This window comes from Brachypodium distachyon, chromosome 3 (genome assembly GCF_000005505.3).
Source record: "Brachypodium distachyon strain Bd21 chromosome 3, Brachypodium_distachyon_v3.0, whole genome shotgun sequence".
Taxonomy (NCBI): domain Eukaryota; kingdom Viridiplantae; phylum Streptophyta; class Magnoliopsida; order Poales; family Poaceae; genus Brachypodium; species Brachypodium distachyon.
Window position 1 is genome coordinate 2,248,338 of NC_016133.3, and position 23,760 is coordinate 2,272,097.

At 45.0% G+C, this 23,760-nt stretch overlaps 4 protein-coding genes, 1 long non-coding RNA gene, 1 other non-coding gene and 1 pseudogene across 8 annotated transcripts; 4 read left to right on the forward strand and 3 right to left on the reverse strand.

Moving 5' to 3' along the window:
- Positions 1-119: 119 nt before the first annotated feature.
- On the reverse strand, positions 120-1,702 carry LOC100837097. Its single transcript, XM_003574335.4, has 2 exons — positions 1,196-1,702; positions 120-1,127 (listed from the first exon to the last, which is right to left on the reverse strand). Exons 1-2 carry the CDS (start codon positions 1,577-1,579, stop codon positions 378-380), a joined length of 1,134 nt encoding a protein of 377 aa, XP_003574383.2. The 5' UTR covers positions 1,580-1,702; the 3' UTR covers positions 120-377.
- A 97-nt stretch (positions 1,703-1,799) lies between these two features.
- TRNAH-GUG lies at positions 1,800-1,871 on the reverse strand. The gene has a single exon. It is a non-coding gene; the product is annotated as a tRNA-His (tRNA).
- Positions 1,872-3,270: 1,399 nt separating this feature from the next.
- LOC100843169 (cytosolic sulfotransferase 5) lies at positions 3,271-5,182 on the forward strand. The gene is made up of 2 exons (XM_003570859.4): positions 3,271-4,003; positions 4,463-5,182. Exons 1-2 carry the CDS (start codon positions 3,456-3,458, stop codon positions 4,968-4,970), a joined length of 1,056 nt encoding a protein of 351 aa, XP_003570907.1. The 5' UTR covers positions 3,271-3,455; the 3' UTR covers positions 4,971-5,182.
- A 426-nt stretch (positions 5,183-5,608) lies between these two features.
- LOC100843471 lies at positions 5,609-7,964 on the forward strand (annotated as a pseudogene).
- Positions 7,965-8,162: 198 nt separating this feature from the next.
- Positions 8,163-10,454, reverse strand: LOC104583419. Of its 3 annotated transcripts, none has more exons than XR_002965047.1 (5): positions 10,190-10,454; positions 10,018-10,090; positions 9,846-9,933; positions 8,763-8,940; positions 8,163-8,653 (listed from the first exon to the last, which is right to left on the reverse strand). It is a non-coding gene; the product is annotated as an uncharacterized LOC104583419 (long non-coding RNA). The 3 variants fall into 3 exon arrangements; XR_002965045.1 differs by having other exon boundaries at positions 8,763-9,238; XR_002965046.1 differs by having other exon boundaries at positions 8,763-9,246.
- Positions 10,455-11,721: 1,267 nt separating this feature from the next.
- On the forward strand, positions 11,722-18,287 carry LOC100843778 (achilleol B synthase). The gene is made up of 18 exons (XM_003570860.3): positions 11,722-11,931; positions 12,584-12,802; positions 12,894-12,983; positions 13,114-13,305; positions 13,484-13,568; positions 13,683-13,849; positions 14,480-14,668; positions 14,785-14,898; positions 14,976-15,098; positions 15,184-15,306; positions 15,515-15,613; positions 16,098-16,154; positions 16,493-16,539; positions 16,640-16,783; positions 16,879-17,056; positions 17,291-17,371; positions 17,470-17,553; positions 17,927-18,287. Exons 1-18 carry the CDS (start codon positions 11,722-11,724, stop codon positions 18,059-18,061), a joined length of 2,337 nt encoding a protein of 778 aa, XP_003570908.1. The 3' UTR covers positions 18,062-18,287.
- Positions 18,288-19,457: 1,170 nt separating this feature from the next.
- On the forward strand, positions 19,458-23,741 carry LOC100822880 (probable protein phosphatase 2C 55). Its single transcript, XM_003574373.4, has 4 exons — positions 19,458-19,981; positions 21,840-22,161; positions 22,379-22,528; positions 23,188-23,741. Exons 1-4 carry the CDS (start codon positions 19,620-19,622, stop codon positions 23,494-23,496), a joined length of 1,143 nt encoding a protein of 380 aa, XP_003574421.1. The 5' UTR covers positions 19,458-19,619; the 3' UTR covers positions 23,497-23,741.
- Positions 23,742-23,760: the final 19 nt, after the last annotated feature.

The window sequence follows — 23,760 nt, forward strand, 5'->3', positions numbered from 1 at the left end:
AAGCAGATCAGCCTGGGAGCCGATGGAGCGAAGAAGGATCAGAGCACCCAACACGACGTTTTGTTACGCCGACGCGGAATCACCAAAAAAAAACAAGGCTCTATTGTACAACTCTGAAATGGCAACGGATCAGGAGGCTTCCATTGTTCTGGCAATTTCCATCTTCAGGATCAACAGTGCCAGAAAAGCAAAACACTGCTACGTACGTTGGATGGAAAGGATTACAGTCCCAAAAGCAAAAAGGTAGTACAGCCCAAGTTTGGTGGCACATCTCTCTACACAACTACAGATTATGAGATCTCCTACAGATTCAAGCTAGCTACTAGTAGCAGAATACATGTCATCCAGAGCTGATCAGTGGTTTGGTTTCTAGACTGCTAGTCCCAGGTGCCGCTGAGCAGCGGCTTCACGTGCGCCACGTCGCCGAACATCTCCACCAGGTCCGAGCACCTTGCTCCTCCTCCGCCCTCCTCTGTTCCCGTCTCCGTGTGCAGCTCCAGCCCCAGCTCCTCCTCGACATCATCCGACGCCGAGATCAGCAGCAGCTCACACCCTTCATAGTTGAGCAAATCCGGCGGGTCAGCCGGCGCATACCGGTTCCCCCCAAACCTCTCCTTCAAGTGCTCCGGGAACTCGGCCTTCCGCTTCCCCTGCAAACCCCCAAACCCCCCACCACCGGAATTCTGCCCCTCGGGGTTCTTGATCTGCAGCACGAACGACGCCTCCGGCTCCACGTTCATGGCCTCCTGCGGCTCCCCAGCACCGCCTTCTTCGCCGCCTTCGTCCTTGGAACAGGGGAGCTCGAGCTTGTACACGAGGTGCGTGTGGGCGGCGCGGCCGCCATGGCCGGAATGGTGGTGCTTGAGGATGCGGTAGACGCCCTCGCCGAGCGCCCGGGCCTCCGGCCGGTGCCGCTTGCCCCGGGTCTTGGTGTCGTAGTCTTCGCCCCTGAGCGCGTCCTTCACGTCCTCGACGCTCGTGGTGACCAGCTCCACGTAGCCCCAGCTTGGCCGGCCCTGCTTCTTCTTCTTCTTCTTCTTCTTCTTCTTCTTCTTCCCCGGGTCCGGCAGGCTCTTCTTCCCCATCACGATCACCCGCAGCAGCGGCGCTTCCTCCATGTTCACCTCCTACAAACAACAAAGAATCAAATACATGTTTGGGGAGAATAAATCAAGGACTCAAGGTTGAAGAAGACCTCTTGGCCGTGGCCGCCTTCGGGTGCTTTCTTGTCATCACCATCGCCTGTCTTGCGTCTCTTGGTGCCCTCCTTGCCGGAGTCCGGCGACTGCTTGAGCTCGACGGCGGGGCGGTCGCGGCCCGGGGCGGACTCCGGGCGGAGGACGACGTACATCCGCTGGACGTCGTCGGGGCTGCGCGCCTCGTCGCGGTTCACCTTGGGACGGTAGAAGAAGAACACCTCGCCCTTCTCCTGGATCTCCACTGCTGCCGGGTCCGGCCTCGTCTTCTCCTCCGTGCCTTCTTGCCCCATGGCTGACCAGCTGCTTAACTTTCTCGCTCGATCGCTTGCTGCTGTCTTAGGAATTACGGAGTAGCAGTAGCTAGGATTCAGTGGATACATAAATCCATGGAGATGTCTATGCCTACGACGCGTGTGCGAGGTACGTGGCGCCCGGAAGCGTGTCTGGGCGCGGCGCTGTCTGAACTCTGAAGGCAAGACGTACGAGGAGAACGGGCGGTCGACACGGGGCCTAGATGCACCGGCCTGCAGCGTGGGGAGGCGGTGGAACAGCAAAAAGAAGAGAAATAAATAAATTCCAAAAGAAAAGAAAAAATGAAACTGTGGCTGCTGGGATTCGAGCCCAGGTCTCCACGGCCACAACGTGGAATTCTCACCACTAAACTACAGCCACTTCGTTGTAAATTTTGTAACTCCCTCGTCATAACAAAAGATGTCTCAAGTCTGATCAAATTTGAATGCATCTATATACTAAGTCATGTCTAGATAGAACATTTTTTGTTGGACCGAGAAAATACAATTTGTTTATCTATACGCAGTGTCAAACGACGACCAGATATAAATGAGTTTTGACACTGAAGCGAGAGCGGGTAAGCAGTTTCTCTCAATGAATTACCTAGATTTTAATAATTCTTGCACAAAAGATTTAGTAATACTACTACGAGTATATAACTTAGGTTTGATTCATTACAACTTCTTTGACGAATTAGAACAGAATATGTAATGTTTTAGCCACCAGGATGTAATTACTTACACGTGTTATGATGTAGAGACGCAAGTGAGAATGTGAGATCCTACTCATATTTTTCTTTCTACCCCAACTCTCAAAACTTCAAGTCAAATTTTAAGTAAAAATTTGAACCAACAAATTATTATAGTCTAGAAACGAAAGGATCCCACTCGATCGCATCCCTATTAAGGTGATGCATATGCTTGTTTTTGGACTAGTTAGAGAAACTTCTCTACCGGGTTCATGTGCACCTCGTGGTCTCGTGGCTCTGCATGTATTTCCTCTGTCCAAAATTTAAATGTATGTCATGTCTAGATGTATTCAAATTTTGACAAACTTGAGACATGTTTTGTTGGACAGAGGGAGTAGTTCCATTCATGTTTGTCTCTAGCTAGTTTCTAACTCCGTCAATGTGTTCATGTTAATATTTTTTATGAAATATGAACAAAATTTAAACTTGGACACTCAAATCACGTCAGTCATTTTCCAAAATTAATTAACAAATGCTATATGTAAATGTTCCGCCTGACGCGCTTGCCTGCCCTCTGTTCTACTCAAACTTCTCTTGCCACATACGGCCGGAGTATTAATTCAACAAAGAGAGACCGTCGCCTAGATAGTATTGGCCGTCTACATAGACAGACAATACCACCTGGGGTGTGGTCGTGTGGACGTCGAGAGCTGGCCGTCCTCCCAGCGTGGTCGCGTGGATGACGTACATAGTGTGGTCATTTTTATTTTATTTTGTAATTAAAAGCGCGCCTTTACATATTCAACAAAGAGAGCGGCCTGACGAGAGCTTTTCACCGGAGCCGCTTCCTACCTACCAGAGCCCAAAAATACATTATCAATCACGTTCGTTCCAACGTCAATTTCACATCCATTGATTATTACTAGCTTGTCCTATACATAGCACCATAACAAATATAATACGGATAAATTATTTTCTCTGATCCTAAATTTTTGACTCAAATTTATTTAAATATAAATGTATTTATTCTTAAAAAACATTTAGATACATGTAATATTTTGACAACAATTTAGGATCGGAGGAAGTAACAGATAGCATCATAGCACTACCAGCAGACAGCACTACCAGCACTACCAGCAGACAGCACTACCAGTACTATACATATGGCCAGTGCACCCCTGGATTGGAATTGGAGCAGAGGATCTAACAAACGCTGAAACACATTTGCTATACCATTGATTTGGGAGACCAATCGAGTCGAGTAGCCTGCAGCAGCAATGGCCAGTACTCCTCCCCCCAGTACTGCTCTAAGCAGCATCGGCCCCGTCCCGTTCAAGGACGTGGCCGGCGCCGGCGGCGAGGGACACCGCGGGGTGCCTCCGCCGGAGGAATTCTCCGGCACCGTCGCCGCCATGCCAACCACCAACATGCTGGGCTTCAAGCTGCACCGGCACCAGGACACCTGGGTGGTCGACGCGTGTCTCACGGGCGTCCTCTCCGTGCAGCGCCGCTTTGCCCCGCGGCCCGGCGACGTGGTCCTCGCGAGCCCGCCCAAGTGCGGCACCACCTGGCTCAAGGCGCTCGCCTTCGCCGTCATGGCGCGGGCGGCGTACCCGCCGTCGCTGGCGAGTAACGAGGAGCACCCGCTCCTCCGGCTCAACCCGCACGCGTGCGTCCCTTTCTTGGAGGAGTTGTTCACCGTCGGCCAGGAGGCCAAGCTTGAGCTCCTGCCGTCGCCCAGGCTCATCAACACGCACATGCACCACTCTCTCCTGCCCCCCTCACTCACTGGTAATCCCGACTGCAAAATCGTCTACGTATGCAGGTAAAACATCGTATATTCTGAGAATGTGCTGTATGAAGATATATATCACGATTGATTTAATAAAATTAATTTGAAGTTGTACAAGTAGTTATTTTTCTAGAAATTTGATAATGTTCGATCAGGACAAATATAGAACATCATATACTTACAAACTGAGAGAGTAACTGATGTGCATATTATACTGGGTCTGAGTGTTCTGTAGCACGATTATTACTCCTCCGTCCCTAATTAATTGGCGCCAACTGTTTTGCAAAGAAATCCTGGTAAATTTTCGAAATAAACTTGCAATCCATGTTCTATTGGAACTTTTGCGAAAAAAACCTGTTGTTTTTCGAAATCAACGCGCGCTGTGGACTGCATGTTTATTTCAGAAATTTACAGGTGTTTTTTTGCAAAACAGCCGGCGCCAACTAATTAGAGACGGACAGAGTACATGCGAATTTAATTTGCATTTTGCAGGGAGCCCAAGGATATGGTGGTTTCCCTGTGGCACTTTGCCAAAAGCATCATGCCGGAAGGCAGCAAGCACACGTTCTCGGACTTGTTCGAGGACGCTTGCAAGGGCGAGACCCCCAGCGGGCCCATCTGGGACCACACCCTGGGGTACTGGCGCGCGAGCAAAGCCCACCCGGACAGGGTCCTGTTCCTGAAATACGAGGAGATGCTGCTGGACCGGGCCGGCGCCGTGAGGGAGCTGGCCCGGTTCCTCGGCGTGCCGTTCTCGGCCGCCGAGGAAGCACAGGGGATGCCCGCGGACATCGTGGGGCTATGCAGCATTGAGACGATGAAGGGCCTGAGCGCGAACAGGACGGGCGTGGCCGGGCTGCTCGGGTTCAAGCATGAATCCTTCTTCAGGAAAGGGGTGGCTGGGGACTGGGCCAACCATATGACGCTTGAAATGGCCCGGCGGTTTGATGACATTGTGGAGGATAAGCTCCGTGGATCGGGACTGACCTTCAAGCCTTGACTAGATGGGCCGGGAAGGATGTACTGTGTGCTTTTATTTTCTTCTACTGAGTTGGGGTATTGTTTACTGTTGCCTGTTGGGACACTAAACAACGGGTTCATTCTAAGATGTTGTGTTAGTATCCAATAAACTTGATCAAACTTGTACTGCTATTTCAAAATGGATGGAGTACCACACTCCTGATAGAAGACTCTTGACTTTTTTTTACTCTATATAAACTGGGAGTTAGACTTAATTAATTTGGTGGTGATGGAAGAGAGACAAGCCAATTAGTTGGGTGGTGATGGAAGAGACAGGCCACTGTCCTAGTTTTTTTTTTCAATGATGCATACCAGACGGAAAAATTTATGTATATAAAATTATACATTGCTCACTACCCACTATCCTTTTGATTGGTAGGGTAGGTACATCTGGTGGGGTATATATATACAATTTTGTGCTGCTGATGCAACATATGTAGATCATCGCTGACTACTTGATTTAGAAACATATAGTCAAATGAAGCATGGCCTGGATCCATTTGAGTTGCGTAGAATGAAGAATCGATCAATGCACGCTAGCTATACCATGCCGTAGCAGTGGCAAAGTTTTTTTTAAAAAAAATTGCACAGTAGAAAAAAATTAAAACATACCAGCTAGCGTTGCCGTTTAGCTGCATCAGCAGCTTGGAGTTGGAGATTTTATATATAGAGCGACCCTGCCGCTAGCACCAAACCTCCACACAACTACACAAGTACTCGCTCACACACTTGCTCGCACAACAATCCATTTAGGAGATCTAGCTCGAAGCCAACCACAACAATGGACCTCGCCTTGGGTGCCATGGGTTCCCTCCTCCCCAAGCTGGGCGAGCTCCTCAGTGAAGAGTACAAGATGCAGACCGGCGTCAAGAAAGACGTAGAGTCTTTCTCATCGGAGCTGGCCAGCATGCGCGCCGCCCTCCACAGGCTTGCGGAGGTGCCAAGGGAGCAGCTCGACGAGGAGGTCAAGCTCTGGGCCGGCGAGGTCCAGGAGCTGTCCTACGACATGGAAGATGTCGTCGATGATCTCCTCGCGTCAATGGTTCCCAGACCGATGCTGACATGGACGCCTTCAAGGAGCTCGTGGCCAAGATGACAGGATTGTTCAAGAAGGGCAAGGCCCGCCGCCAGATCGCCACCGCGATCAAGGAGATCAAGAAGCAAGTTCAGGATGTCGCCGCCCGACATGAGAGGTATAAAGCTGATGGTGTTTTTGCTAATCTCCGTGGTGCAGCAACAAGGATCACTACCGTTGACCCTCTCCTGGTGGCTCTGTACGAAGACAAGCAAAGGCTTGTTGGGATTAATAAGGCAAGGGACCAGCTAATTGAGAGGCTCCGTATGGATTATGATGTATCCAGTCAGCCGAAGATACTGTCCATTGTTGGCTTCGGAGGGTTGGGTAAAACAACTCTTGCAAAGGCGGTGTATGATAAGCTGAAGCCAGAATTTGATTGTGTGGCTTTCGTGTCGGTATCTCGGTTTCCAGATCTGAAGAAAGTTTTCAGGGACCTTCTCTTTGAAGTTGACAAGAAAAAGTATAACAGTATGAGCGGGGTGTTAACTTTGGATGAAAAGCAGCTCATTGACGAACTCCGAGAATCTCTAGGGACCAAGAGGTACATACACTTCCCAAGTTCATAGAGATATAAGAGAAAGAGATACTATGATTTCCAAGCATGGATAGAATCACTAGTTCTTTTGGCCTATTGTATTCCCTCAAAAAAGTTCAATTTCCCACCCCCAATCCATCGTGCATGTACATGCGTTTAAGTATCTATGGATATGCCATCAGTAGATCTTGCAAGTACATTAACTTCTAACTAAAAGTCTATAAGTACATTTAAAGTTCTTTATACCACTTGGTTGGTAAGGCATACATATCGGTGAACAAAGTTTGGATACAAACGGTGCATAACATGTTACCCAAACTTTTTTTTGCTTTTTTTGGAAAAATCTCCTTTGTAGTGTAGAATGAATGGCAAATTTTCTTTAGGTTTGCTCAAGTTTGCTTCTTGTTTTTGTAGGTTCCTCCTCATTGTTGATGATATATGGGATGTAGAAGCATGGAAATCAATCAAATTTGCTTTGATGGGCGGTAAATGTGGAAGTAAAATAATTACTACAACCCGCAATGTGAGCGTCTCTAAAGAATGCTGCTCCTATAATGATGATACGGTTTATAACATGAAGCCTCTTTCTGAACACGACTCTCAAAGGCTCTTCTATAATAGAATATTCCCAAGAGATAATATATGTCCTCCTGAATTCAAGCAAGTATCTGCTGATATATTGAAGAAATGTGGCGGGGTACCATTGGCAATTATTTCTCTAGCCAGTTATCTAGCTAGTAATCAGCAGATAAAACCAATGAATCAATGGCTTGGTTTGCTCAACTCTATTGGAACCGGACTTCAAAAAGGTGATACTAATTTGGAGGAGATGAGGAGGATATTATCATTTAGCTATTATGATCTCCCCTCTCATCTGAAGACTTGTTTATTATATTTAAGCATATTTCCAGAAGACTGTCAGATTGACAAAGATCGGTTGATAAGGAGATGGATAGCTGAAGGTTTTATCCAAGGTGAAAAATTATTCGAGCTCGCAGAGAGTTACTTTAATGAGCTTATCAACAGAAGCATGATCCGACCGATAGATATTGATGCTGAAGGCCGAGCTAATGGTTGTCTAGTGCATGACATGATGCTTGATCTTATATGTGATTTGTCAAGTGAAGATAATTTTGTTACGATATTGGATGTTATCAAGGGAGACAAACCTTTGGAAAGAAGGGTCGCAGGCTATCCCTCCAAAAGAGCATGACAGAGCGCACAAGCACTCTGCTGACTACCACGAGCATGTCACAAGTGAGATCCTTCACCATTTTTGGTCCTGCTATTAATCAGATGTTTTCGCTTTCAAGATTCAGAGTTTTACGTGTATTGGATCTAGGATATTGTTATCTTTCTGGAGCTTGGTATCATAATCTTGGGTGCTTATTACACCTGAGGTACCTAGGACTAAGAGAAACTTGTATGGCCTATGACTATGAGGTCATGATAGAAATAGGAAAGCTACAGTCCTTGGAGATATTGGACTTGCGTGGAGGATATTTATTCGAATTCCCAGCGAGTTTTTTTTGTCTCAAGAATCTGGTAAATGCCTGTACTTTGAAGGTTATTTGCCTGTAAATGTGCCAGTAGAGATTACGAAGCTGACATCCCTCGAAGAGCTGACTGGAGTAGTATTCACAAAAGGAGAAGATGAGGAGGGCAACGTGGATTATGATGTGGAAGCGCTGCGCAACCTGACCCATCTGAGGGTGCTCTCCTTCTGGTGGCCATCATCAGGTCTTCCTCTCAAGAAAATTGTTATTTTGGTGAAGCTGCTAGGCAAACTGGACGAACTAGAGAGTCTAAAGATCATTCATGATGAGCTAATTGCCAGAGAGTTTTTGTTATCTCAGAAATCTTGTCTGCTTGTACTTCGAAGATAGTCTGCCTGCAATTGTGCCAGTGGGGATTAGGAATCTGACATCCCTCGAAGAGCTGACTGGAGTTGTATTCACGAAAGATGGCATGCATGATAATGTGGAAGCATTGTGCAACCTGACCCGGCTGAGGGTGCTCTCCTTCTTCTGGTCATCATCAAGGTGTCCTCCTGAGGAAGTTGTTATTTTGGTTAAACGCCTAGGTGAATTGCACAAACTACAGAGGCTAAAAATTATTACTCGTATTGGTAATATGGACGGTGATCCCATGCGGGTTACCTGGTTGCCCCCTCCACACCTCCGCAGACTTGAGTTGCAGCTTGAGTTTCAGACACTGCCAACATGGATCAGCTCTTCATGGCTTCCCAGCCTCTCCTACCTGGACATAAATGTATACGAACTGGAATTGGATGATATTCAGATCCTTGGGACTCTGCCAGTTCTTCGTTATGTGCACCTGCGATCACCAACGGGTTTCGGCATTGCTATCAGAGAAGAGCCCGAAGGAATGCAAAGGTCGACAATGTTCATGCTCAGTGCCAGTGCATTCCCTTGCGCAAGAGAGTGTCGCTTTGAAGGGTTTATATTGGTGCCATAGATGTTCGCTCCAGGAGCCATGCCCATGGTTCGGTCCCTTGGATTGTGCCTCCAAGTGTCGGATATCTTGGATGGTACTGGCGGTCACTTGGACTTGAGCATAAGGAACCTCCCTTCGCTCGAGAAATTATCCGTCCACCTTAGTGAGGAGGAATTATCTGTCGACCTTGGTGAGGAGGAATTCATTTTACCAAAAAAAAAAAGAGAAGAATACAGGGTGGGGGTGAGGTGTCATGAAGCCCACACAGCGTTGAAGACAGCAATGCGCACCACCCCAACCATCCCAGTATTTTTATTTGCTCCGGCGTGGACAAGGTTAATTCTTCTCACTATAATTTTCTCAATCTCTTATTCAGTACCTGATGGAGTATTTGATATTCGATGGACTATCGATGGATAGAGCTCAGTAGTGATTAGTAAATCTGTTGTTGAATTTTTGTGATGTAACCTTATTTGAACGATCACTTTATGATGTGGTCTTGTTTGACTACTTCAAATTTCTGTAGAACATGAATACTTTTTCTGTCATGACATCTTATTATTGCAAATCTGATTCAATTACTCAAAATACTTGATAACTTAAAACATGATTCAAATTACACTTGAACATTTGAAAACTGAGGATATGATTTGAATAACTACAGAATTCAAGAACTCAATATAGTTTCATCGGCAATATCATTGTCACATGTGACATGTGAAACTAATTGGCATACTCTTGCCTTCTCAATCTAGACATAGATAAGCCATGTGTTAAAAACATACCTTCCTTGAGTGAAGTAGCTACCGTGTCAGGAACATGCTGAATGGCAACAAATCTCTCAATCACCTCCCCTCTCGTTTGTTGCTATACCTACGTATGACAAAGGAGCGTGATTAGTACGTAACAATCTTGAGCAAATAATAAGACAACAAAACACAAGTACAAGAACCATACCTAAAACACATAGCCATTTGCTCTAGTTGAAGGACAGCCAGACTCTGCTTCAACCTCTGCCTCTCAGATATGGCTGTTTTGTGATGCATAGATAAGTCATCTTTCTCTTGAAACTAATTTGAATCAACAAATTATGGACACCAGAGGCGCAGAGTTGGGGGCAGCGGGCTACCGATTCACAGAGCTGCCGATTCAGGAAGTGGGGGGGGGGGGGGGGGGGGGGGGACGGTCGCCGGTCGCGAACTCGTGGTAGACGGCCAGCGAGTCCCTGACGCCTGACCGAGCGGGCGGCGGGGCGGAGCCAGCGGAGGAGGCGGGGCACCATCCAGGGCCCAGGTGCCCAGCAACCCAGGCCGTGCGGTGGCCGGCGTCCGGCGGCGGCGCTGCTGCGCTCTCTCGACCTCTCCCTCGATTCTCTGCTCGATTTTTTTTTTACGGACTCTGCTCCATTGAACTGGGCCGTGCGTTCTGGTTCGTTGGGCCAAGGCTGGGCAAACGGGTGGGCTGCGTGCGCCCCAGGCCAGAGCCCAAATTTGTACGACCCGGGCTAAAGAAATTGGCTACCACCCGGGCCGTGGGCCGGGATTCCTGGGGCCCAGCTCTGTATCTTCCGGACGAAACATGTTGTTTCGGCGGAGTCCCTTGGGGAAATCGCCCAAATTACAGTCTCTGGAAATCTGCTCTCGTTTCGTTCCTTTCATGTAGTATGCGCCGGCCAGCAGCAGTAGGTTTTGATGGGTTAACGACTAATTGCAAGGAATGGCAATTGGCGGTGCGTGTGTCCCACAAATCCTGAGAGGTGATGGCCGATGAGTTTTCATGGAGGGAGCTAGCTGATCCATACCATTCCCAGGATAGATTTTGAGGAGTAGCCGTGGCCCATCATCATCCTCATACTATTTTTATGATATCATTTAAAGCATTTATCACATGGAAGATAATACGAGTATGTTTATTTAAGAGCTCTTTTACGGTACTCTGTAATAAATATGAGCCGTCTATCTAGTACTATCTATTAAATTAGAGTTGGTGATTGTCGCAGGCGCCGTACATCACCTTTCATTAAATTTACATGAGTATGCCACCGCGCCCCCTCATGTACGCCCCGATGCAAAATGTAGTTATATATAACCAGGCCGGCCACCGCAGAATTAATTAAAGAGTAATTTCACAAAACCACAGGTTTAATTTGAGGCAGGCATCTCAACAAGCCGTCACTTTTGCTAATTTTGTCCGCAAAATCACATGTTTTGTGTCCAATTGTCTCACATCATCCAAAACAACGGTTTAAACGCATTTGATGGTATTTCTTACATGTGGATCCCGCATGTCAGTCGTTGCGTCTTTTTCGTTGAGCCCCTCACCTTTTTCTTTTTTTTTTCCTCAAAACAGGTGGTCGTATGAAATTTACCGTTCATTAAATTTGGACGTACCTACATAAAGCTACATGCATATAGTACAATACTCGATATTAGTCGATACGATCGATCTCACTGCCGGCCGGCCGTACGTCCTGCGATGGACGTTCCTGATCGATCGACGCGCCCCCGTACGTGTCAGCCAATTAATCTGTGCTACTCACGCTAGTTTCGTTAGCTCGGGTGTTATAAATGCAAGCGCTGAGAAAGAAAGCAGAAGCAAACGTTAGCAGCTACGGAGAGTGAGAGAGCGCTAATTAACAAGCTAATTAAGCTAGCAGGCGGGATGTGGAGGCTGAAGGTCGGGGAGGGCGGCGGCGGCGGGTCGTCGGCGTGGCTGCGGTCGACGAACGGGTTCCTGGGCCGGGCCGTGTGGGAGTTCGACGCCGGCGCCGGCACGCCGGAGGAGCGGGCCCAGGTGGAGACGCTGCGCCGGGAGTTCGCCGACGGCCGCTTCCGGCGCAGGGAGTCCGCCGACCTCCTCTTGCGCCTGCAGGTAATGCACCTGCATGCATCTGTGTTTGAATATATATCGGTTTTGCTATTTTAAGTCCATTAAAAATAGCTATTTTTAATTAAGTCGATGTTAATAACCATTTTGATTCGCGAAAGACTTGTGCAGGCGCAAATAATGAGAATACATAAGCGGAATGGTTAATAATTCTTGATTGGGAAATATATACTCCAAGAAAGACATGCACGGGCAAACTGGCTCTTCAATATTATGCTACTAGCTAGTAGCCTGTGCAAACTAATGGAAAAGGGCATGCATGCATGTATGCGCACGGAGCTTAATTACCTTGGTTACGCTTTTACAAAATGATGATCTGCCGTACGTACATAGTGAAATACACGCGCGCTTGCAGCATGTCAGATCCTGTCCGGGAAATTCTACATCTGCCATCCAAATTAATCTATTAATCTATTAATACGTGGCTAGTAAGATATGAAACCACAAGTAATATAAAGTGCGTATCTTTGTAACAAATTAACGATACTAATTTCATGACATATAAATCACATCTTAACATAATAATATTTGGTCAAATCCTCGTCTTATAACATATTTCAAGAAACGGATCGGAGTATGCACGAATAAATGAACTAAGTCCGATCATCTATATATATTTTTTCTTTATTGTTTGCAGTATGCCAAACAAAACCAGCAACACCAGCTGCAGGAAGATGGTGATCTCGGGCGTCGTCGTCTGCCTCCCATGAGAAAACTCAAGGAGGAGGACGAGGTCACCGACGAGGTCACGCTGGCATCGCTGCGGCGAGCCCTCGACCAGTTCTCCTCGCTGCAATCGGGCGATGGCTGCTGGCCCGGCGACTTCAGTGGGATCATGTTCATCATGCCCGGCTTGGTCCGTATGACTTAATTAATTAAATCATTTCTTTATGATACTTGCATTTATATGCTGGAGATCAAGATTTTATATATCGGTCTTTTCGCAGATATTTGCTCTACATGTCACTAGGTCGATCGGCACCGTGTTGTCGCCAGAGCATCGGCGAGAGATACTGCGCTACATTTACAACCATCAGGTATACGTATATGAATTTCGTATGTGTGTAGGTTTACTGGAATCAACGTGCAGATATATATTTTGCCTAAATATATCGTTATTTCTGGCAATCCATCCTTTTATTTTATCTATTTTAAACATGTTTTTAGAACGAAGACGGAGGATGGGGCACGTTGGTCTTGGGCTCGAGCAGCATGTTCGGCACGTGCTCAAACTACATCACCCTAAGGCTCCTCGGCGAGGAGCTAGATGGGAATTCTTCGTTGGCGCGGGGACGTGGCTGGATATTATCCCACGGCGGCGCGACTCTTGTGCCGCAGTGGGGCAAGATATGGCTCTCGGTACCTATAAATACAAACTAATAATCTCCCTAAAAAAACAAACTAATAATCATTTTATATTTTGTAAATATATACGGTAGTAATAATTAAGAGGCAATGTCTTAACACATATAACACTAGGGACATTATGTGGAGTAATTTCATGACTTTCCTTCTTACTACTCCTGTTTTGCTGAAGATACTTGGGGTGTACGATTGGTCCGGGAATAATCCGATCTTCCCAGAACTATGGTTGGCGCCACAATTCCTCCCGTTCCATCCAGGCATGATTGTTAATTTGGACTACATGAATTAACACGCGCGCGCCCACACACACACACACATATATAAATCAAATAAAAAAACAAAGTAAAGAAGGTTGTTAAATTGGTGTGCAGGGAAATTCTGGTGCCTGTGCCGTTTGGTGTACCTCCCCATGGCGTATCTGTACGGGAAGAGATTCGTGGGGCCCGTCACGCCGACGGTTCTTGCAATAAGGGAGGAGATCTACGACATCCCCTACCACACGGTTGACTGGGGCCAGGCTCGTAACGCCTGTGCAAAGGTTTGTTTGTTGAATTTTAATCCGTACCTCCTTTAAAGAAAGAAAATCATTTTCAGGCTGGACCTGGACACATTTTTCATGGCTTTGTTAAAAGGTTCTCTCTATCACTCTATGGGGCCTGGGTATATTTCTTATGTCGGGGATTTTGTGGGCTGCTTAGCAATGGGCTGCAAGTTTATCTGACCCATTGCTATAACGATCGTAGTCCTGACTGAAGTGGGCCTTGAACCATAGAATGGGCTGTTCGTTTGGGCTGGTTGATTTAATTGAGCCCGTTGGCGCAATAGTTTCAGTTGCATTTTAGAGTGAGCAGTTGAGAAGTCGTCATGGCGTGCGCCGCCGCCGCCGCCGAAACGGCGCTTCGCCGGCCCCTTCCCCCGGCCAATGGCGCTTCGCCGGCGTCTCTTATGAGCCTTCTCCAGCAACACCGTACCCTCTCTCTCTCTCTCAACACACACACGCACACATTTAACGGAGTTTGATTCATTCCTAATTGCCGCTAGATTTTCTTAAAAAAAAGATTGACCCACCTGATGAACTGCATTATTATTAAGCATTAGCAAACCCTATTTTCACTTGATGAACTGCTTTAACCAACCACCTGTTTTCATTTTTGGCAATCCATGCCAGGAGGACCTTCTGTGTCCACGTACAGCGTTGCAGAATGCTGTGTGGACTTCACTCTACAAGTGTGTGGAGCCAGTCCTGAGCAGCTGGCCAATCAACAAGCTGAGGGAGAGAGCTCTGAAAAACCTCATGGAGCACATCCATTACGAGGATGAGAACACGCAGTACCTCTGCATATGCTCTGTTAGCAAGGTAACCTGAAATGGTCCAATTTCCTATTCTCTTGCCTAATTGCAGGGGCATGCCTGTTTTTGGCGTGATATCACAGAAGTATGATACCTTTATCTACGGTGTATTTTGATGTTTAGGCTCTGAACATGGTCTGCTGCTGGGATGAAAATCCGAATTCGGAAGCGTTCAAGCGGCATCTTGCAAGGGTACCTGATTTCTTGTGGCTCTCGGAAGATGGCATGAAGGCGCAGGTTCGATTTTTCATCTTTTTGTAGAAATTGAAGAAGAAACTGGAATTATCTATGGTGTCTTACAGTCTCAATCTTAGGTGTATGATGGCTGCCAGAGCTGGGAGACATCTCTCATAATTCAATCAGTTTGCGCTACTGATCTCGTTAGTGAGTATGGTCCAACTATGGAGAGAGCCAATGCGTTCATGAAAAATTCACAGGTTATTTGTTACCTTCTAATCATCTGTGTCGGTAAACTAACCATTACAGAAAACTCTAACAAAATGTGAATGTTCATACCTGAAGGTTCTATGGAATCATCCCGGTGACCCAAGCTATTCACACCGCCACAGATCGAAGGGTTCATGGACTCTTTCAAGTGCTGACAATGGATGGACTGTATCTGACACTACCGCAGAAGCACTTAAGGTCGTCGAAATTTTCTGTTACTTTTTTTGTCTTACTATGAACAGGTGAAATTCATCATTACCTAAGTACCAGTAAACTTAGTAAGTGGAAGAACATATAACAAGATCTTTAACTGATAGAATGCTCACTATGGTCAGTTGTTGTCTGTTGATCCCCTATGTTTTTTATTTTGTCCATGCAAGAAAACCTTACATAATTTCATCCTCAGGCCGTACTGTTGCTGTCAAGGATTTCTAGCAAGCTCGTTGGGGACCCAATAGAAAGAGAAAGGGTGCATGATGCTGTTGATTGCCTTCTATCTTTTGTGGTAAGAATTCTTCAAGAAAAGTCATGTAACATGATTTTGCAATTTTCGTCGAGTAGCATTTGTTTGTTGTCTTTGTATTCCTATGAAACATCTGGTCTTCTGTGCTGAAAATTACAACAGTGTACAAATAGTTAAGTGTATGTATGCAATGAAATCCAAATGTTACTAGTTGTGTATAGTGAATAGATATGAATATGAATGCATCTGTCTCACCAAACTTATAGTGACAAAATGCATCTGAATAACTTGGCAACCTTAGTTTATGAATGTGGTGAAGTCAAACTACAGGTCTCACGGTTTGCACATTTTCCTCGCCTATGGATAGCCAATTAATAGAATTGGCAATTATTATTGAACGGTCAGTGTTGTTGGCCGTTGCCATACCATGCATGTCACAGCCATTCTAATTTTTGCTGTGTTTGTTGGCATTGCTTGTTCTAAGTTGTCAAGGTCACCTGTTTAACAACTACATTTTCTGTTGTAGAACAAAGATGGTACCTTTTCTACATATGAATGTAAAAGAACTTCTGCCTGGATAGAGGTGAGCTTTAACAGGATGCTACTCATTTGCTTTATGAATGGAGAGTTAACTATTGATATTTAGAGATAACTCCATTACTTTTGTACATCAAACATGGTTTTCCAGTTTAACATATTTTCATCTCGTTTCTGGTTCAACTATATTATCATGTTCTTTTCTAGTATTAACAGATTTCAGCTCGGTATTAAAATACTTGAGCAATATGTGATTGTAAACTTTTGAATCTTTATTATTTTGCACCTGTATGTTTTGATGTTCTTATATTCCAGAATTATCCTTGTGTAACTCATATTCTGAGTTTTTCTAGCCATTAACATGGTTCTGTTTTTATAATCCAGATCCTCAATCCTTGTGAGAGTTTTCCAAACATGATCATCGATCATCCGTAAGTAATTAAAATAAAACGATGTTTGGATGAAACCTGCTAACACCTTTTCCATTTCAACTAGAGAAACAAACTCATAGTGTGTGATCAAAATTGGCAGATATCCGGAGTGCACCTCCTCTGTGCTTCAAGCCCTGGTGCTGTTCAAAGAACAACATTCTGGTTATCGTACTAAGGAGATAGAAAAATGTATCACAAATGCCGCAAAGTTTATTGAGAGCAGACAAGGAGAAGATGGTTCATGGTGTGTTTTAAAATGCCGCATTTACTGACTCACAGTACTTTTTTTTCACTGATCTACTTTAATAATTCATAACACAATAAGTTCTTCTTTGGCAGGCTAGGCACCTGGGGTGTGTGCTTCACCTATTGGGCGTTCTTTTCAGTTAAAGCATTAGTCGCAGCTGGAAGAACGTATGAGAACAGTTCTTCCATCAGGAAGGCATGCCACTTTATATTATCAAAGCAGCTCAAAACTGGTGGATGGGGAGAAAGTCATGTCTCTAATGAAACAAAGGTAAAAAAACTGGTGGATGGGGAGAAAGTCATATATGGTTAGTCATTGGATTTTGTTTAATAAATTTGTTTACCTCTATTCAAAGGATGTCCTCCTTTCATTTCATTAGAAACAATTTCTGCTTCTGTTGTTATTTTATTTAAATAATGCAATTTTGAACTTTGTTTCTTTGAAATATAAATTGCACATGTTTTGTTCCACTTATCATTATTCTTGTTCAAAATTTATAAACAGGCTTATGTAAATATTGAAGGTGACCGTGCTCATGCAGTGAATACTGCTTGGGCAATGTTGACTTTAATATATGCTGGGCAGGTATGTTGTATTGTTCTGTAACATTGTTTGATTTGAGTTGTCACAGGAATATGCTGTATGTTCATCAAATTAAGCTGACGCATTTATATAAATTCCAGATTGAACGAAATCCAGCACCACTTCATCGGGCTGCAAAAGAATTGATCAATATGCAGATGGATACAGGAGACTTTCCCCAACAAGTAGGTCTCCCTTTCATTTGTCCAGACAACGCTATTTTTCAGTATGAAAATATCTTGTTATGTACGGAGTATTCTAGAAAAGAAAAGAAAAACTTGTTATCCTCATTCCAGTCTTGAGCAGTTATTCGATGGAATTCTGTGTTAAAGATCACAGTGACCCTATAATATGATGTATTGAGATCAAACGGTAGACAGCGACTAGATAACCACATGCTAAAAAAGTTTCCGGATCTTGATGCATCAAACGGTCAAACCAGACCTAGCCAGCTGCACATCAACTCTTTCTTCAGGGACTTCTGAACCAACAGCATGCTTGAGTTGAGAATTTGCATGTGGTGTCAAGTCTCTGACTTTGCCTGTATTTCCATGACAGGAACACGTCGGATGCTTCAACTGCTCCCTGTTCTTCAATTACCCGAACTACCGCAACCTGTTCCCTGTTTGGGCTCTCGGGGAGTACCGTCGTCGTCTTTGCTCGAAAAATATAAACGGGTCTCCATCGTCGTGACGAACAGACAGATGATGTGGCAGGAACACCCAAAGTCAGCTGCAAATGTTGCCCTGATTAAACAACTTAGCTGTATGCATCTCCAAGAAACGAAGCAGAAGGCTATTCATAGCATTATACTTGTAATACTATATACACTACTGAACTGTAAAGCTAGCTGGAGTATGTATTATAATTCTGATGGCAACTTATATTAATTATACTAGTATGATAAACCTGCATGCTCCACCCTTGATCTCGTCTCTGTTGTTAACTGAGTCTGCTCGATGGGGTTTTTATATATATCTCGAACCTATGAGTTTCTTGATGTCAAATTCTGAGGGTTTTCTAGATGCTGTGACAGCTGTGTTGAGCCATGCTGCACAGGACACTTGCCTGCTTCTTAATTTGTGGCCTAAGCTGCTCCTTGGATCAATACCTTAGTGGCATGTATATTACAGGAAGCCATCTAGACCAATTATATGAACTTATATGAAACACATTAAAACGTACTACTGTGTTTATGCATCCAATATTCTTTAGATCAAAAGGCTACCTTTGTTGGGTCGGTCGGCTTGGTGGCAATCTGTTGGACCACGTGGAAAATTAGGCAGTACTTTCTCCGATCCTAAATTGTTGTCGTTCTTTTAGTTCAAATTTGCACTAAAACAGCTATAAGAGTTTAGGATCCGAAGGAGCACAAGCTTTTGACCGCCGGACTGCATTTGTTGGGCCTGCTGAGTCTTGAAAGGAGTGCTGTGCCTTACTGCCTTACATATGTAATGAAATTTAGGGCCCATCTTGAATGTGCTTATCTAGGGCCTGTGCATCAACCGTATAATCCTCTCCAATTTTTTTTTAAACTGTATAACATCGCCTAAATAAAAAGTAAAAGATAACAATTCGATGGAACCGAAAACATAGAACTGAGATATTGTGAACGGTAAGGTCTCAGGTGAAAACCTCGATTAAGTGAAAACTTAAAAACTTCTATGCTTTACGAAGTATCCGATGAAAGAGATTGTCCATACAAGGCACTGGAATTTCTATAGGAAGTCTAAGCATATTTAGGCCCCCTTTTATTCAAAGGAATTCCAAAGGATTTTTGAAGGATTTCGAATCCTCAGGAATTTTTCCTACATGGTTCGCTTGATTCAAAGGATTACAAATCATAGGAAATTTTCCTTAGGATTCATTTCTATTAGATTTTGTAGGAAAAATTCCATCCAATCCAACCTCATTTTAAGAATCCTATGTTTTTCTTGTGCACAATCAAACATCATCTAATTTCTGTAGTACTGAAGATGACATGTCATTTTAACCCTGTATTTTTTTATTCCTGTGAATTTTCTAAATCTTCTACGAAATGAATGAGCCAAATAAAACTACTGCATCCCTTTCGAAAATAAAACTACTGCGTCCCTTTCGGCCCCGCCTGGTGAGCCGCCTCTCATCCCTCCTTCCTCCCTCCTTCACCCGAGGCTTTAGGGTTTCCCTCCCTTTCTCCCCGGTTCCACCTCTCCCATCTCACCGGAGTATCTCTCCGGCGGTGTACTGGGGCGCAGCTGGACAGGGCAGGATGTCCCCGGCGCTAGCACTGAGGCGCGCGGCCGCGTGGCTGCTCCGAGCAGGCGCCGGCGCGCCGAGGGCCGGCGCGCTGCCGGGCCTGGGCGGCGCCCGGGCCCCGGTGCTCGGGGAGGCGGGCCGGTTCCTCGGGATTTGGGGAGGCCCCGCGGCGGGTGGCGGCGGTGGCGCCGGGTCCTGGTGGTTCCGGTGCGCCGTGAGCAGCGTGCCCAGGCCGGGCCTGCTTGTGGAGCAGCTGCTCGTCGGGGGCGTGCGCTCCTTCGCCACCGGGGCTGCCCCGGAACATGTGTCCTTCAGTGCCGCCGTCCGCGAAGAGGGCGATTCACAGTCTGAGAAGCCCGCGGTCACCTCAGATAAGTGCGTTTCCTCTTCCCTCTTCTTTGTATATATGTTTTCTGGCTTTTAGCTTTCTGGGTACACTCTAGATTTTGGAGGATCAATAACAGACCAGACTAGCTCATGTGAGGTTCTAGGTTTTAGCAGAACGCCCAGTTCCATTAGTTCATGGTCATTGTCCTCTCATCTTCTGTGGTGGGAATGCATTTTATCATGTCAGAACTAAGAGCTACTCCCTCCGGCCGGAATTACTTGTCGAAATATTACATGTATTTAGAGGCTTTTTACACATAGATACATCCGTATTTGGGCAAATTTGAGACAAGTAATACCGGTCGGAGGGAGTATTATATTTTTCCAATAGAATTTTAAATTTTGGACGGGGGCATGGATGTGGCATGTTGATCTAGAAAACTAAACAATCGTTGGAAATCATGCTCATAGGATTTACAAGGGCTATAATGAAATAAGATGATAATTCAGTTAGAGGTTGGCCAAAAATCTCTACTCCTATGGAAGACCGATTTTGTGGGGATGGTCCGTCATCCCATTCTCTCTTCCCTGGTAAAACTAAGAATCTCACCTCTCGCTCACAGCAGCAGCACACTACTGACATGTAAAAATAATGTGGCCGCATGTTAACAGCCCACCTCTCACTCAAATCTGCAGCGCACGAGCTACCAACTGGTTAAGAGCCTTAGCTCACGTGCGAGAGACAAACAATGAGTGCCATAGTAAAATTATTCCTGCCAGCCTAGTATCTTCTTCCAATCCCACTGCCATTCTTCCACAATCGCTATACTCCTTGTCCCGTCTCTACAGTTTTAAACTCTCCTTTAAAAAAAAATCAGAGTACCTATAGCTGCAAGCGGACCGCCAAGGGTGCATGAGGTGAAACCAGTTTGGTTTGGTTAATATACGGATAACTGATTGATCGAAGGGTCTCGGATGGTATTCTGTCGAAATTCAGATAGTTGTCGGAAACGGTTGCGGATACGTATAGTTCTCTTCGGATACGGATGCGAATATGGTTTTGAAACTACCTGGCCGTATTCTAGAATATCCGGGAATTGGACGTATAGTATCTGGCCTCAGATAGTTATCGCAGCTCAATTTTCAGCCGAAAATATCAATCGATGGATTCAATCAACAGTGATCCAACATGCTTTCATAGTCATGAAGCTCAGACGTGGTAAGTCAATATCGGTTTTTATGTGTTTTAACTTTTAAGTCTGCTTTGCTAACAGTATAGAAAATGATGTATTGTGAGTGATACTATAACTTAGGATTTTGCTGCTGTCTTGATAAGCGATAAAATGAATGTTATTTACTCCCTCCGTCCAACAAAGGATGTCTCAACTTTGACCAAATTTGAATGCATCTATACACTAAGTCATGTCTAGATACATCCAAATTTTGACAAACTTGAGACATCTTTTGTTGGACAGAGAGAGTATTTATCTTGTTTTTTATATGATGCCCGATTAAATATTTTTCATTGTACCGTTTTTGATAGATATCCAACCCGCAGTCATGATCAACACGATCCGACTCCGTGCTCTTATCCAGGCACTATCCGATCCAACTCTGAAAAATAATGGAAACAAATACAGTTTAGACAATCTTTGCCCATATCTGCTCCGATTTCAAACCCAGGCGAACCCAACAATATGAGGCGGCATCAATTATAGGGGATATATAAGAGTTAGCTTCACATTAGCAACTTTAGATATTTAGATCTCAAAGAGATTGAGCTTGCTTCCCTGAACTGCCTATGTCTTGAGTCGTGACTTCCATAGCGTCAGGTGCCCCTTGCTCACATCGTGCTCCAGGACTAACACGTGTACTTTATGAACTAACACATTGGTTTCTATTTCAGGAATATGTTAGGGGATAGGTCCTTGAAGCTTCTTTCAGGGTCATGTTATCTACCGCATCCAGATAAGGAAGACACTGGTGGTGAGGATGCACATTTTATTTGGGATGAACAGGCTATAGGATTAGCTGATGGTGTTGGTGGTTGGGCTAGCTATGGTATCGATGCAGGTCAATATGCTAGAGATATTATGTCTCATGCAGTAACTGCAATAGAGCAAGAGCCTAAAGACTCTATCGATCTTTCAAGAGTATTAGAAAAGGCCCATCGGAACACAACCGTGAAAGGTTCATCTACTGCATGTATCGTTGCTTTGACAGATCAGGTTGGTTACGTGTCTTGCTATTTTTGTTGTCACGTGATAATGCGTTCCTTCTCTATGACTTTGGCATCAATCAAAGAAGTTAAAAGTATGATGATGCATCCCCGTTTTATCATGTTTGTCACAAAATCTATTTGAGTGTTGGAATCATTTCACACCTAGGCATTGAATGTTGATTGTCTTATCACTATCGTTAAGATTTAGTTGTACATTATTTCAGGGAATACAGGCAATTAGCCTTGGTGACAGTGGCTTTATACTCATAAGAGATGGCTGCACATTGTTTAGGTCACCTATACAGCAACATGATTTCAATTTCACCTACCAACTTGAGAGTGGCAACTCTAGTGACTTGCCTAGTGCTGCGCAGGTAAGTTGATATTTCAGTTCCTTTGTTATGCTTCATATATCAAAGTATGTTTATTTTTATTGTAACCAGTGTATGTGGACATGATTTCGTGATTAACCAACGTGCATAGTTTGTGTTTTGTGAGAACTGTGTGCAATGCGGCAATACCAGTGATAGCCTGATAGGGACATAGTGGGTGACCCTGCTGACCAGGGTTGCACTCCTGCCAGGAGCAATTCTGGTATTTCATGATCGCTTCTACCTTTATTAAACCTGTTGGACTAGTTTGTCTCTGTTTTTGTAATTGTAATGGGAAGCATAGTTTGGGTTCACTTGTATAGTTGCATAGAGAAGCCTTTGTGAGTTTGTGTTGATAGATTGCTTGAACTATAGTACCCCTAGGTAAAACTAATTTATATAGACATAGCAGCCGTCTAGATTAGGAAACATTTGGTCCATGCCCTGGATGAGCTATATTGTGGCCTTTATGTCCATTTTAAAGCATATAATCACAGGATAGTCTAGCAATTGTTGCAAATACAAATTGAGTCTTTCTTAATGCCCGACCTATTGTTACATTATATACGTGCATATTTCCACTTTTTTGGGGGCAAAAGATTGGCTATGTTGTTGGTGCTCCTGTTGTTGAACTGCGATGACCAAGATTTTCCGTTTTCCAGGTGTTCATGGTACCCGCTGCGTCTGGTGATGTACTGGTTGCTGGAACAGACGGGTTGTTCGACAACCTGTACAACAACGAGATAACAGCCGTGGTGGTCCACGCGACCCGAGCTGGCTTGGAACCTCAAGTGACAGCTCAGAAGATAGCGGCGCTGGCACGGCAGCGAGCCCAGGACAAAGGCAGGCAGACGCCGTTTTCGAGCGCGGCCCAGGAAGCCGGGTACCGGTACTACGGCGGGAAACTGGACGACATCACCGTCGTGGTCTCATACATAACTGCTTTCGGCACTTCACAGCCGACGGATTAGAAGAGACGCCACGCATCCGTCGTCTGAGGCGCCACCTCCTCCCTCTTTTTTGTTCTGTAGATTCCCACTGCTGCCTTTCTAGTTTCTGTTTTTTCTTACTAGACTGTAAATCTAGCTGGATGCTGTATTGTTTGTAAGTATCTCCTTGGGTGAGTTGCAGGCAGTAAACCGTATTCTGGAAGAAGATAGTAGACTGGAATCAAATATAGCATTCTCTACTGATGACAGGGATGCTTGGCGTCGAATGATCCTTTGAACTGCACA

Bases quoted from the DNA above. Each gene is read 5' to 3' on its own strand.
- LOC100837097 (XM_003574335.4), bottom strand. From the start codon at position 1,579: ATGTATCCACTGAATCCTAGCTACTGCTACTCCGTAATTCCTAAGACA. The intron at 1,128-1,195 runs GTCTTCTTCAAC...TGTTGTTTGTAG, and splicing joins AAGGCGGCCACGGCCAAGAG to GAGGTGAACATGGAGGAAGC.
- LOC100843169 (XM_003570859.4), top strand. From the start codon at position 3,456: ATGGCCAGTACTCCTCCCCCCAGTACTGCTCTAAGCAGCATCGGCCCC. The intron at 4,004-4,462 runs GTAAAACATCGT...TGCATTTTGCAG, and splicing joins AAAATCGTCTACGTATGCAG to GGAGCCCAAGGATATGGTGG.
- LOC100843778 (XM_003570860.3), top strand. From the start codon at position 11,722: ATGTGGAGGCTGAAGGTCGGGGAGGGCGGCGGCGGCGGGTCGTCGGCG. The intron at 14,669-14,784 runs GTAACCTGAAAT...TTTGATGTTTAG, and splicing joins GCATATGCTCTGTTAGCAAG to GCTCTGAACATGGTCTGCTG. The intron at 17,554-17,926 runs GTAGGTCTCCCT...TTTCCATGACAG, and splicing joins CAGGAGACTTTCCCCAACAA to GAACACGTCGGATGCTTCAA.
- LOC100822880 (XM_003574373.4), top strand. From the start codon at position 19,620: ATGTCCCCGGCGCTAGCACTGAGGCGCGCGGCCGCGTGGCTGCTCCGA. The intron at 19,982-21,839 runs GTGCGTTTCCTC...TTTCTATTTCAG, and splicing joins CCCGCGGTCACCTCAGATAA to GAATATGTTAGGGGATAGGT. The intron at 22,162-22,378 runs GTTGGTTACGTG...ACATTATTTCAG, and splicing joins TCGTTGCTTTGACAGATCAG to GGAATACAGGCAATTAGCCT.